At 38.8% G+C, this 14,201-nt stretch overlaps 1 protein-coding gene across 1 annotated transcript in view; it reads right to left on the minus strand.

Annotated features, from left to right (window-relative positions):
* Nucleotides 1-14,201, minus strand: part of dpydb (dihydropyrimidine dehydrogenase b) — a 153,538-nt gene that overhangs the window by 66,417 nt on the left and 72,920 nt on the right. Inside the window, exons 9-11 of the mRNA XM_026283439.1 lie at nucleotides 5,887-5,994; nucleotides 5,349-5,518; nucleotides 1,832-2,042 (exon numbers count right to left, since the gene is read on the minus strand). Of these exons, the coding sequence (XP_026139224.1) occupies nucleotides 1,832-2,042; nucleotides 5,349-5,518; nucleotides 5,887-5,994 (489 nt within the window). The remainder of the gene's footprint in view (nucleotides 1-1,831; nucleotides 2,043-5,348; nucleotides 5,519-5,886; nucleotides 5,995-14,201) is intronic.

Here is a 14,201-nt window from a genome sequence, read left to right on the forward strand (position 1 = left end):
TTTTTTTTTTGACATTTTTAGTTTCTCTTTTTCTATTCAGCTTTACTTTTAGTTTTTGTAATTATTAATACTTCAGAATTTTAAGTTAGTTACTAAATTTAGATTTAGTAAAAAAATGTTTTATAAAATATGTTTATTTTATTTTAATTTTAAGATTTATTTCAATTAACTAAAAGGATTTTTAATAGTTTTAGTTTTGGTTAACAATAACAACATCGGTTTTGAGTCTTTAAAATTGCACTTTTTGTCTTCCACAAAATAACAGCATACAAGAGGCAGAAAATTATGACAGAATCATGTTGTTATTTTTTGTTTGTTTTTTGGCAGACTACTCCTTTAACTGTGATCATGTCTCAAAAATCCATTGCTTTGAGGCTTAAGGATCTGCATACAGACAATGTCATGCTTCATGGGGTCCAGTAAAGGGTCTCCACAGTTGTAAAAGTAGCCAGTCAGCTACTCATCCCGCTGACCAGTGTTGATCTAATCACCGACCAGCCTGCCCACCCAAGATTGCAGGGGGAGAATTTCTCACTATCTCAGCTTTTCTGTTCTCTAATGCTGCAACACAACCATCTTCTATCGGCTCTACCGGCCATTGGAGTGGATAAGTAATTCATATCTTGGGCAAGGTGTGGGGAGTGGTGGCATTTATAAGCTTGCTATCTCTGAGCTTCAAGCTAGTGATGAAACGATTCTCCGTTCAGAGACATTACAGTGTATAGGATGGATGACAGGTCTGCTCAAGAGCAACAACACTGGGACAACAAAACACCAAGTATAGAAAGGAAAATCATGAGGAAGTGAAAAATAGCTGGGTGAATGTGTGCCGACAAAAAAACACAATTATTTACAGCAAGGTACAAAAGTCTGAGGCCACACCTGGGATTTATAATCTAATTTAAACAGTATGAGGATCTAAATGAACAAGTATTTAAGATTCTGTACGATTTATAGATCACTCATCACTCAAGTGAATTTGTGTCTCTTTGTATTGACAATTAAATGTTCTTGCTGATGGTCTTGATGTAGCTCTTTGGATCATTAAAGAAAAAAGGGGGACAACCAAATAATAATAAGAAATAAAAAAAAAAAACTTTCAATTCACCTTTCACTTAGATTGTTATGTTGATGACAATTATGAAGAAAAAAGTATAATATATAAACAATGTATGTATATAAACACACACAAACATACTTTTTTTAAATAGCTTATATATATATATATATATATATATATATATATATATATATATATATATATATATATATATATATAAATATATTTATGCATAAAAAGACCTTGGTCAATATATTAATATAGTCAAGAACCACATAATATGTGATCTAGACATAATATGTGAATGTGTGGTTAATATTTTTGGCTACTCTGCTGAAATAAGGTTGTATTTGTGATGGTGGATTGATAAAGGATTCCCATAATGAAACAAGGCTCTCGTTTTGAGGGTCTTATCATCTCCTGCCTCTCCATCACAGTGATGGTAATCACTACTTTCGCTACTAAAATCTGCTAAGGAAAGATAAGTGGTGAATGCTTATTGACGAAAGGGAAGTCTGGATTCTGTGATGGCTTGCTGGGGAAACCTTTCACATGGACCACAGGTTGCCAACATGTGTTCTTTTAAACTGCATCAGAACAACTTTTTTTTTTTTTTTTTTTTTTACTGGCACAGTGTGCAACATAAAATAATACGTATTGAAATCATTAATTTGATACTAAGTACTTTGCAGGAAACACATACAGTTAAAGTTAAAGCATTATAAGAAAATTAATTATTTTCTGAGTCACCTGGCTCAACCCTGACCTCACCTTCTGGATCGTTCAACATGGAGCCAAAGGCACTGATGATGAAGTCTGCTTTCAGGTGGACAATTTGCTCCTCATCAACAATCCAGGTTCCATCATCCTGCTGCTCTGTGCGGCAAAAACGCAGGCCAACGACACGTCCATCTTTCTTGATTACCTCATGAGGAGACAGGAAGGGCAGGAACTCACACTTTTCCTCTTTGGCCACCTCCAACTTAAAAACAGAAATCAAAAGAGAAGCATGTGATTCTAATTGCCAACACTGGAATGCATCAAAACAGAGCTAACTTCATGCATTCATTTTTAGAAGGTGGTCATAACACTAAAATTTAAGAATTGGCTATACTTCAAAGTAACTTGAATATCTTCCTGAGCCTGCTTACAGACATCATCACCTGTTTTACTGTTCAGCACCATTTATCTGGAAACCCAAATTTTCCCAGTGAAAATCTCCTAAAAGTTTCTACAAAGCCAAGTTTCAAACCCCAAAAAGCATTTTTGTATCTTTCGCTCTCTACTTAACCCACCAGCATCCTACTCCTTCCACTGTATCTCCTGATAAATCCAGAAGTGCATTGCTTCTTTCCTCTTAAGAATCTCCAATAAAACACTCCATTTACCAGCTTCACAAGCACAAGACTTCTTAAACCCTTTCATATGCACTTTTGACCTCCTCTTCAACCCTTCTTTTCTCCATCTTACACTCCTCTACATCACCTCTACCATCATCTGACCTCCTTAACTTCAGGTCCTCTTCACGTCAGTTCGTAGTCATGGACATCTGACAGGTTATAAGAATCTTTACTGCCCTTTCTCAACAGTTGAAGAGCGGAGGTTCTCAACTGATGGGTAGTGACCCCAAAATGGGTGACAAGTCTGTTCTGTTAGGATCATGGATGAAAGGGATAAAATAAAATGGAATGTCTATTGTGAAGCAAGACTGGCAGTGTTCAAGCATATCCCAGACTACACCTGCAAAAAACAACTTCATTGCTGAAAATTGGTTACATACACACATTCACACTCCACAAAAACGGACCTAATCAAAGCAATTGAATTACAGGTTCTGCACTCACATTGTTTTCATTGTACCTTCAAGTACCTACTGGATACAATGGGAAAGACACTCTTCATCTCAACACCCATTGGAGTTCCATAGGGTTCAGTACTCAGACCAGTTCTGTTCTTCCTTTACACCAAACGCTTTTGTAGTAATAGCTTCATCTTTCATTCTTATTGAGCTGATAATCAATTAATTATCTTTTCGCCATCCTCTGACAACCATGTATCTCACAAATCACCTCGTGTCTGGCTAGCATTTTTACCTAGATGAACGGCTCTGAAGTGAAAAATAATAAAAAGCTTCTGTGCATCCCATATAAATACCACCAAGGCCTTCTCATTTTAATAAACAACTCCACCATCTCACCCACACATAAAGCCAAGAACCCTGATGTCACAATGGACAACAACCTGTCATTTGCACCACATGAACTAACCACGGTCAAGACACACTGATTCCTCCTCCTGAATATCCAGAGTCAGCCCTTTCCTTACCAGGGAACAATTCTGTAGGTTTTATTCGTACATAGACCGCACATCATTTACCATCATCAAAACCTCCACCCCCATTCTGCAGTTTACTCCTTTGCAAACTGATATTTGAAATTAAAAGTTTCAAAAACATTATATTATTTAAAAAATAAACCAAACTTTGTATGAAATTGTATCTATATTATCTTTATTTCTACTAGCAAGCACTTCTTTGTATTTGTACACAAATAATTTATTTTCCTAGCAGATAATGTTCTTAACTGTATGCTTACAATCTGTTGAATACAATGGTCTCATGTGTCATGCTAAAAAGCTTTCAGTAAGTCATTCTGGATAAAAGCGTCTGAACTCTGAAGTGTACATGAACCGAGAGCAGAAATAAAACTAACACCTTTCATTAAAAATCCCTCCTTTATGAAGAGGCTTAATTTACGGCCATAGTGCTTTAGCATACCCCTGTAAGAACATTCGCAGAGCAAAGGCAGAGCTAATAGTTGCTGTAGTTACACATTTCTAAGTTTAACTTTCTTGTAACTGTTGCCATGGCAGCATTGCAATAGTTGTCATTGAGAAAAGAATATGTCTTAATTACTTTGTTAAAAATCTCCACAGAAAAATAAATCTTATTATATCAAGCTCAACGTGGTCACCTTTACAGAAACTTCTCTCACCTTTTTCATGACAAACTTTTTTCAACTGCCAAGGTTGTTTTCTCTGAGATTGGAATGAGATTGGGTAATACCGATAACAATACATAATTCTCTAGCCTATTGTGTTTGACATCAGCTTACCTGGGCACTAGGTACAGTATAGGCATATTCATTGTATACAATATAAACTAAAGGAATGTACGATTTATATCACCATTTAACTACCTTAGTAGTTTTTCTACATTTGAATAATACTTAATATACTTTAAAGGATAATATTACAAATAATTCATTGCAGTGTATTTATATGCCTCTTAATTAACCTTACTGTATATTGAGTTCTATGTTTTAAGGTGTAACCATTCTGAATATGCGCATAATGTGTATAATGTTTAGTAGTTTGGAAAGAGATACAATTAATTGTAAAAAAAAAAAAGTAAGCCTTCTTTGTTTCTGTTCATTTTTTTTTTACCTTCGTCCTGTGTATCTATCCACACGTTTATTTTAATCCTAGATATCAAATTCACAGAGAAAGATTCACTTTTAACTCCACTCCAGATCTTACACTAGATTTTAGATCAGTTATCATAGATATTTTACTCTGAATCTTTTTACTGTCAGCTTATTCCATTAAGTAAGGCCATTCAGTTTTTCTAAGCTGACTTTTATTGCTTTTATTCTGACTGTCTGTTATGTAATCTACGGCTAGCTGTGTTAACTTCCATAAGGTTCCATTTGAAATGATTAATATTTCATGTAACTATTCCACATAACAGACAAAATTTTGCAAAATATCAGTAATAACTGAGACAATGGCTTTTGAAACTGAGCTACGTTCCCAATAAAGCAAGTTCTAGAGGAAAGGTAGATAATGAATATAACACTCTTTTTTAAAAAGGATATATTGCCTTAATCCATCTTTTTTTTTTTTTTTTTTTTTTTTTAAACAGTACACAACTAGTTGCAAAGATATTACATACTGTGCATCACTTATGAAACTATTGATTTAATGATTTAGATAAATACTCAAGGCAGATGTATTTATTAATTTATTAATTTATTGAGTAAAGGGGTTTGTAAAGGTACACAATATTCTGTCTATGAACTTGTCATTTGAGTCAGTGGTAAAGAGAGAGAATGACAGAATTTTAACAAACAAACAGTAAAAAAAAAAAACTTGTCAAAATCGTCACAAAATGTAATTTAAGAAGACAAAAAGAGGAAATGTCTTCTTTATTACGTGGGGTATACAGCTGCTTCTTTAATAGGAACCTATCACTGGCTGCAGGTGCTGCTGAACTGATTTTTTTCATTACCTCTTCTGGAACAGCGCGAATGTTGGTGAAGCCCTTTCTAAAGACCACAAAGACTCGTCGAGCTCCACAGCGTAGAGCAGAGGTGGCGCAGTCAAAAGCTGTGTCTCCGGCACCTAGGACTATCACATTCCCATGCAGCTTTGGCAGCTGTGAAAGGCAATTACACATGCCTGCAAAAAACAAAACAAAAAATACACAGGAAATGACACAAATTGTAAGTAAAATTCAGTGCACTGAGATTTAACCACCATTAAATATCACTAACAAGAATTTTTAACAGTCTGACCACTGAAAGCCACAACTGAGAACTACTCAGGAGAGTTGTGTAATAAACACATCTGTTTTTTTCCCAGTCTGTGTAATGTTGTTACAAGACAACACAACAGGAAATAAGTCTTATAAAATAATAAGAAAGTAAATAATAAAATTACTGTGAAATGATAGCAGTTGATATTCAAAGGTATACTGTAAATTCATACTAAATATTTTTACATTGCATTGTGCTGAAATGAATATTAACTGGAATCTCTTTAATTACCTGTTTTACTGGCCTTTGCAACCAAAGGTAGGAAATCCTTTGACGTGTAGAATCCCTGTTCTGTGGTCAAGCCCTCAAAGATCTTGTCCCTGTTTGCTTGTGGAAGACCTGTCAAACAAGAAAAAATAAAAATAAATAAAAAAATTAAGAGTTTACTTTCAAAAGCCTGAGTGCCATTTGAAATTTTCTTCTAATATGAGCATTTTTATCAGGCTCCTATGTGTACAGTAGGTTCGGTAATTTCACTGTAATGGCAACGAATATATTATTTTCTTTCCCATTAAAGTAAAATAACTGATTATAAACATAGGAGCCCGAGAAAATAAAAATTTTAGAAGACAATTTTAGATTGCACTTAGAGGCTTTTGCATCTGAACTCTTCAAATAGATAATATATAATAAATGTTATAAAAATAAAAAATAAACTAAGAAACATTTATTTCAATGAAAAACATCAAATGTGAATTGTAACTCAGTTCTGTAAATGTCAGATCATTTTAAATTATGAGCTTACTTTTTTCTTTTTACTTCCAAAATTACATTCAACAGTATTTTAATGTAAAATTACATTAAATGTCCTGTTAGATAGATTAGCGTTTTTTATTGTATATACTAAGGGAACATAAGGGAACCTATTCTAAACATGTCTAAATTTTATTTCTGCTGATCTTATTCTTCAGTTTTAATTTTTCACCATCAACCCACATTCATGTAACTTTTAACTCTAAAAGTTATTGGAATAATAAAATGCATGGTCATCACTTGTTGTCAAGCCTAGTGGCAATATAGCATGACTAATAAATAAATAAATTATATTAATTATAAAAATTATATTAATTGATTATATAAATCCATCCATTCTCCAAACATATTATATTATGTACTCTCACACGCTAAACAAAAACTAAACCACAAGTCCAACAAGTGAGTCGCAACTATTATTTTTATGCACTAATATTCATAGAGCATCTGGCATATTGTAGTAGGGCAAGTTAAAACCTCAGAGAAGCCATGATTTGTTGAGTTTATATCAACATTATGAGTACAAACATTAACTGTAACTATACTGAGCATAGACACACTCCAAAAAATCAATGATCTAACAGACTTTGTTTGGAATTATGTCCTTCACAGACATGTAATGCATGATAATTAACTAGAGGAATGGCAGACAGCTTTTGTAAGACGTATTTCGGTAAGACAAAGGGCAAACAGAAATGGATCTAAGAGATATTTAACCCCCTGTCACTTTAAATCTTTTATTATGACTGGCACACACCCCAAGGATGTACTGCATGATGGAGGCTATCAATCTCTATTTAATTAATCCCATCATCACTTTAAGAGCAATGAACATGAAGGCTTTGTGTGTGATGGGAGGGAAAAAACAACGAAGAAAAACGTTTTACGCCAAAGCATCAGAGGACAGATTAACATGTACTACATGCAGGAGGTAACTGGAAGTTCACAGATGCGCCTGGTATAAACATAATATTGACTTTATTTCTCTGTCATCATTATAAGCTATTTAAAGTCTGTTCTGAACAGTGTAGGTGCTTCATACAAGGTAACATAAGGATAATGGTTAACTTTATAAACTTGTGCGGCTGAGAGAATTTTATTTTGCCTTGAACTAGCTAACAGCAGTTGTTTCGTAGCACTTGACACTTCTCAGACCATATCCATGCACAAATTAAATACTAGTTTTTTCTTGTATGCCTATAATGCATTAAATGACAGCAAGGGCTGAAGATAAATATTGTGATTCACAGACTGGTTATGGTTTTAGAGGAAAGGTAAGTACAGAGGTAGACATGGTTTTAGAAATGAAATCTTACGAGTAACCCTGAAGGTGTTTTGCAAGTTTCTTTTCTATCTATTCAAAAAGCTCAAACTTAATATGACTTCTAAATTTGACTTCAACAAATTACTTTAATGTTCTCCAGCATGATTTGAGCACGACTGAAATAAACTTTGTTTATTTGCTGATTTAAATTAGATAATGCTGGGACTCAAAATTAAATTGTAATCAGGAAATAAAGTGTTACGATTTTGACAATTTGAAAATAGAATTAGGGTCTCAGAACCAAGCGCATTCTGAAACTCTCTATATGGTAGGCATTTTCTAGGACCTGTTTTTGTCTTGTTTTAACCTGATGCTAAGGTGAGTGTTATATGCATTAGGATTTTGTAGGATTGTATTGCACTTTTTGTTTTCCAGATTTTATACTTTAGTAATTAGGATTAAGTAATGATTAAGATGTATTTTGTCTTGTACTGGTCCTAGATCAGCTCCACAATGAGGACATAAATTGAAGTTTGTGTGACTAACAGCAACACCAAGAAGTAATATACTACCGTAAAAAGCAACCAGCTAATTATTTTCTTTTTGGCGCTCTGTTATAAATGTAAAGCACAACATACTGATATCCAATATACCATCTGCTGTTCAAGGTAGCTTTTGGACTGCTTTCTTTAGCAGCTTAAATGCCATATGCAGTCTAACGATGCAAAACAGTTATAAAAAATAAATAAATAAATAAATTATCCTTCGCAGACAGCGATTGCCTTAAATCCAGAGTTTTCCCCCGGGAGTCCCCGAAGGCACTCCAGGGAAGTCTGTAGAGAATATGCCTTAAAAAATATAGCATTTAAAATGTAAATAACATTTCTAACTCTGAAATTATTTCTAACTAATTATTTGTTAAGCCTTAAATATATATATATATATATATATATATATATATATATATATATATGTGTGTGTGTGTGTGTGTGTGTGTGTGTGTGTGTGTGTGTGTGTGTGTGTGTGTGTGTGTGTGTGTGTGTGTGTGTGTGTGTGTGTGTGTGTGTGTGTGTGTGTGTGTGACACAGAAGTAAAAAAATCAACATTGTTTTTAATCTAAGAAAATATTTTATTTATTAGGCAACTCCTTGCATTACATAAGGTTTTGTAGGAAACTCAGCTAAAGTGACATTATGATATACACGCTGACCTCAGTAAGACCTCCTCAGGATCATATTCATTAGAACTGAACATCTAGACCAATCTGCCTACCCATATGGTGTAGTTTAGAAGCCGCATTCATCTTTTTCAGTGCTTCAGATAAACCCACATGACAGCCGCCTAACCTTAAAGCATTCCGGGCTTAATTGCCTCCGTTGTGAACGATTTTGTGGTGGGTGTACACAAAAAACAATATTTTCAAGGCAATGGGTCCAAAAAAATTATATTTTGATGATAGCCATTACTGAGACGGAGAGTGTACAACATGGCAATCACATGATAAAATGACAAAAAAGGATGTGCGTGGAACACGCCAGTTATTTTTACAGGCCAAAAAGAAACATACTTATCTGTGTTTTTCAACCATTTCTCTCTCTCAAAAGCAAAGGTACACATTTGCATGTCAATCACTATAGAAGCTGACATTAGAGACAACATGAGAGAAGTGGTGAAAAAATATCACAGAGGCACAAATGTAATCATTTCCTTTATGATTCCCAGCTTATTGCTTATTGAGAAAAAGAAATCCAAGAGCAGTTCTGAGACTCGCCTGTCTCAATATCAATGAAGCTTAGCTACCAAAAAGTAGTGCTATTCAAACATAATAAATTATACGAATTCCTTTTAATTATAAGGAGAAGAAAGAAGTGCAAAGTACACAGTCACCATCGAGGATTGTTTGAATCCCTCAAATCAAATCAATACACCAATGCACACAATATTTTCTTACTTTAATAAAAATAGATGGCAAAATGACTCAATGAAAACATTTCTTTCTGCGTAAAGAAACCACAAATGCCAAAGGGTGCCAAGCATTAAAGGATTAGTTGAAAAAGTTTAAATTCTGTCATCATTTACTCATCCTTGTGTCTATATCACACTTATATGGACTTGTTTTCTTACACAGAACAGAGTAGGAGGTATTTTGAATAATGCGCTAGTCGATCTTTTTAAAACTAGAATGAATGGAGACCTTGCAAAAACAACCACAGAAAGCACCACAAAAATGGTCCACACACATCAAGCACTACATTCTAAGCCTTCTGAAGTTATACAATAGATCTGTGAGATGAAATTCTGACTGAAATTGAAGTCATTATTCACTGATGCTGTACACGCTGTGACTTTGTGACTTGAGAACTGGATCAACTGATTCACTGAAAAGATCTGAGTCAAATGAACAATTCCTTATTAACCAGACTTTGCTACTTCTCTCAAGAACTTTAGACAGCTAGAGATGATCTAACTTTTGTCTATTCCTCACAAAAATGCAGCTTCAAATGGATTTGTATTATGAAGACCTGTTAAGATACTGTTATGTTGGGGGTTTTTTTCTTTTCTTTTTTTCTTCATTATTATGGTGACTAGGACATTCTTAAAGCCTCAACATAATGGAAGTTCCCTTTTAGTCAGTCACTCTCGAAGTCAAGTCGATGATGAGTGATGAATTGGGATCTCGTCAGAGAGATCAATCTCCTCTGAGTGTAACTAAAATAACCAATGCAAATTGGCATGTGATTACTGCATCCAGCTGCCACTGATCACAGTATGAGTATAAGAGGCAGAAAATACACCACATTTATTCATCCTTTCACTTCGGAGACGAGCGGTAGTGCTCACTACTGGCCTCTACTTTGGTGTCGCACAGAGAGCCAATGAGTGCGGGCGTTAAAGCACAGCAGCGGTGGTCACATTCACATGGCGGAAACAGAAACCATTGTCATGCAGACAGCCACATCAGGAGTGTGCTGTGGACAGCTCCCCTGCGTGCTTCAGCACACGAAGAGCATTTCTCTACAAGAGCAACACGCGTGATAGTTTTTTTTTTTTTTAAGATTGCTCATAACCCTTGCATTTCTGGGTTCAGTCGTTACCTGGCACCTCGGGACAGTTCTGATCGCCATCTCACGTGCCTGGGAATAGAGCATGCTGAGCAAGTGATCGTGGATGGTGCATGTTCTATTTGTGGGGACATGATTGTCTCTGAGTTGCATGACAGACTCAAACGTGACGGGGTCCCTCTGCCTCTGCCTCTGCCGTGATTCAGTGTCCTTCTCGGCAATTGGGGCAGCACTGCGTCCGGTGGAGTCAAGAGGTGATTTGAGGATCATAGCGACAGATTTGACAGAGATGACAGCTATGCTTTCCTGGGCCGTCGAGAATATTGGGCTTGTGTGGAATCCTCCACTGCATCCCAATACTTCGAGGTTGGATGAGTGGTTTCTCAGTGGAGGTCATGCTGGTTTTCAGAGCCCCCCTCTGCTGGTGCCATTCTTCTCAGAGGTGCATGAGGCGCTTACAAGATCGTGGAAGCCACCTTTTACTACCCAAAACAAATCTTTTAGCTCCTCCGCTCTCACCACCCTCAATGGTGGAGCCACTTTGGGGTGCATGCGCTTTCCTTTGGTGGCTCGGCCAGTGGCCATGCAACTGTGTCCTACGGCCACTTCCATTCTGCAGGGTGATCCATGTCTCCCCTCGTGGGCCTGTAAGTATTGAACAGGCTTAACTGGCAATGCTTACAGAGCTTGTGGGGAGGCAGTTTCTGCCCTTCAAACCATTGACCTACATGAGAGTGGTCGCACGCTTCGATAGACGAAGGTGACTGCACAGTCCCTGGATCATGCGATATCCACGTTAGTGTTCCAGGAGCGCTATCTTTGGCTGTGTCTGTCCGATTTGAAGAAGCATGATAAGGTGCAGTTTTTGAATGCTCCCATGTCTCAGACCGGCCTTTTCAGCAACGCTGTCGAGAACTACACCCAACAGTTCTCAACAGCACAGAAGCAGACAAAGGCGATTAAACACATCCTGCACCAGAGGAAACCTGCTGCTTCCACCCCTGCAGCTACCCCTACTTCCACGCAGCAGCTGCCTTCCACCAGACAGCGTCGTGGAGCCGGTCACAGGCAGGTTGCCCAGCCCATCCAGGCCCCCACTAAACCTGTTGGTAAGTGCAAGTGGCCCTCAAATGGGCAACCCGGAAAAGGAGGAGAGTGGGGAGATGTTGACCACCGTACTCCCTCTCCTGGAGGAGGCCGGGTGGAAAATCCTTTGTTTAGTTTTGTTTTTGTTCCGCCTGCTGGGCCAGAGGTACCCAAAACTTCGTTAGTGTTTTTCTCAGTCTCTGGGTCTCAAGTGGAGGAGTGTTGTGAACTGTGCATCACAGGGTCACTTCAATCAAGCCTCAAGCTGGGACCCTGTGTTTTTTCCCACATACAGAGGAATCAGGTAAGTGCTATACTTCAAACCCATACTCCGCCCTCTGCTATCACAGGCCTTAGGTCGAGTCCCTGTGTTCCACCTTGCTGCCCCACTGTGGTATGTTGGTGGTTCCGTTGGTTTCTCTGGCATGGTCTCTAAGAGCCTGGTTTGAACTCCCCAGTTAATCTCGGTGACTGCTGCAGATCATCAGATTCGGCTACGCAATTCAGTTTGCCCGGAATTCCCCCAAGTTCAGGGGCATCTGCTTCACTTCAGTCAAGACTGTCGATGCCTCTGTCTTGCGTGCAGAAATCTCAGTCATACTGGCAAAGAACGCGATAAAGCCTGTCCCTCCAGCAGATATGAGGTCGGGTTTTACTACATCTTCACCAATGTCGTGGAGGCAGCCCTTGTTCCTTTGAGAGAATGAGGGAGTGCACATTATACATTTGGCATCGACGACATCGGCTCATACTTGAACAGTCTCACAATTAGTTGTGTGCACACAGGGACCTGGTGCTCGGAGACCTTGGCTAGCTGGGTCTCTGGATCAACTGGGAAAAGAGCATACTCATGCCAATGCAGAAAATCTCTTTTCTTTGCATGGAGTTGGATTCAGTCAGTCAGACAGCACACCTCACCCAGGAACATGCTCAGTCTGTGCTGAACTGCCTCAAGAATTTATCATGGAAGACGACAGTCCCACTGAAATTCTTTCAGAGGCTCATGTGGCATATGTCTGCAGCTGCCGCGGTAGTTCCACTCTGTCTGCTCCATATAAGACTGCTTCAGCACTGGCTCCATGGCCGAATTCCGAGGTGGGCGTGGCGACCTGGTACTCACCGGCTTCAGATTACACCGGCCTGCCGCAGAACCTTCAGCCCATAGACATATCCCTAATTTCTTCAGGCAGAAGTACCCCTGAAATGGGTATCCAGTTATGCTGTGCGTTCAAGGATGCCTCGCCCTCCGGCTGGGGGGCCACATACAGTCTCATGGGTTTAGACAGGTCCCCAACTGCATTGGCATATCAATTGCCTTGAGTTTCTAGCAGTATGCCTTGCCCTGAGCTGCCTCAGATGAGGCAAGTGATGTTCTGGTCCACATAGACAACACTGTGACCTTTGTGTAGATCAACTGGCAAGCCAAATTACGCTCATGTCACTCACCCACCACCTCCTCCTGTTGAGTCAGAAGCATCTGAGGTCCCTTCGTGCCATCCACACCCCGGGAGTGTTCAATCGGGCAGCCGACGAGCTGTCTCGAGCAGCACTTATGGGAGAGTGGAGACTCCACCCCCAGGCGGTTCAACTGATCTGGAGTTGGTTTGGAGTTGCTCAGGTAGACCTGTTTGCATCTCCAGAAACCACCCACTGCCAGTGGTTCTACTCCCTAACCAAGGCAACATTCAGCACAGATGCACTGGCACACAGCTGGCCTGCACAGATATGTGTTCCCCCCAGAGAGCCTGCTTGCACAGATACTGTGCAAGATCATGAAGAGCATGTCTTGTTAGTGGCTTCATATTGGCCCGACAGGACCTGGTTCCCGAAACTTATGGTCCTTGTGAAAACCCCGTCCCTGGCCGATTCCTCTTACGAAGGATCTGCTTTTTCAGAGACTGGGAAAAAAAAGATCTCTGAGGAGATATTTGGTCAAAGCCGTGCTTTTCTTCTTGCAACAAGGTTTGGAGTGTAGGCTGTCCCCCTTCACCCTTAAGGTTTACGTTGCTGCTATTTAGTCCCATCACAACCCCACAGAGGGGAGGTCGGTGGGGAAGCATGATCTGAACCTCAGTTTTTTTTTTAGGGGGGCCAGGAGATTAAATTTTCCTAGAACTTCCTCCCTCCTTCTTGGAATTTGGCATTGGTGCTTAGAGCCCTACAAGCTGCCCCCCTCAAGCCTTTGCGGTAAGTCAAGTTGTAGTTTCTGTCTATGAAAACCCTACTACTGGCTGCATTGTCTCGATCAAGGTATTTTTGGTCGATGAATCATGTCTTCAGTTTTGGTCGGTTGATTCCAGTGCAACACTGAGACCTGGCCCGGCTACATGCCCAAGGTTCCTATCACTCCCTTCAGGGACCATTTGGTGAAACTGCAAGTG

The sequence above is a fragment of the Carassius auratus genome, chromosome 2 (assembly GCF_003368295.1).
Source record: "Carassius auratus strain Wakin chromosome 2, ASM336829v1, whole genome shotgun sequence".
Classification (NCBI taxonomy): Eukaryota; Metazoa; Chordata; class Actinopteri; order Cypriniformes; family Cyprinidae; genus Carassius; species Carassius auratus.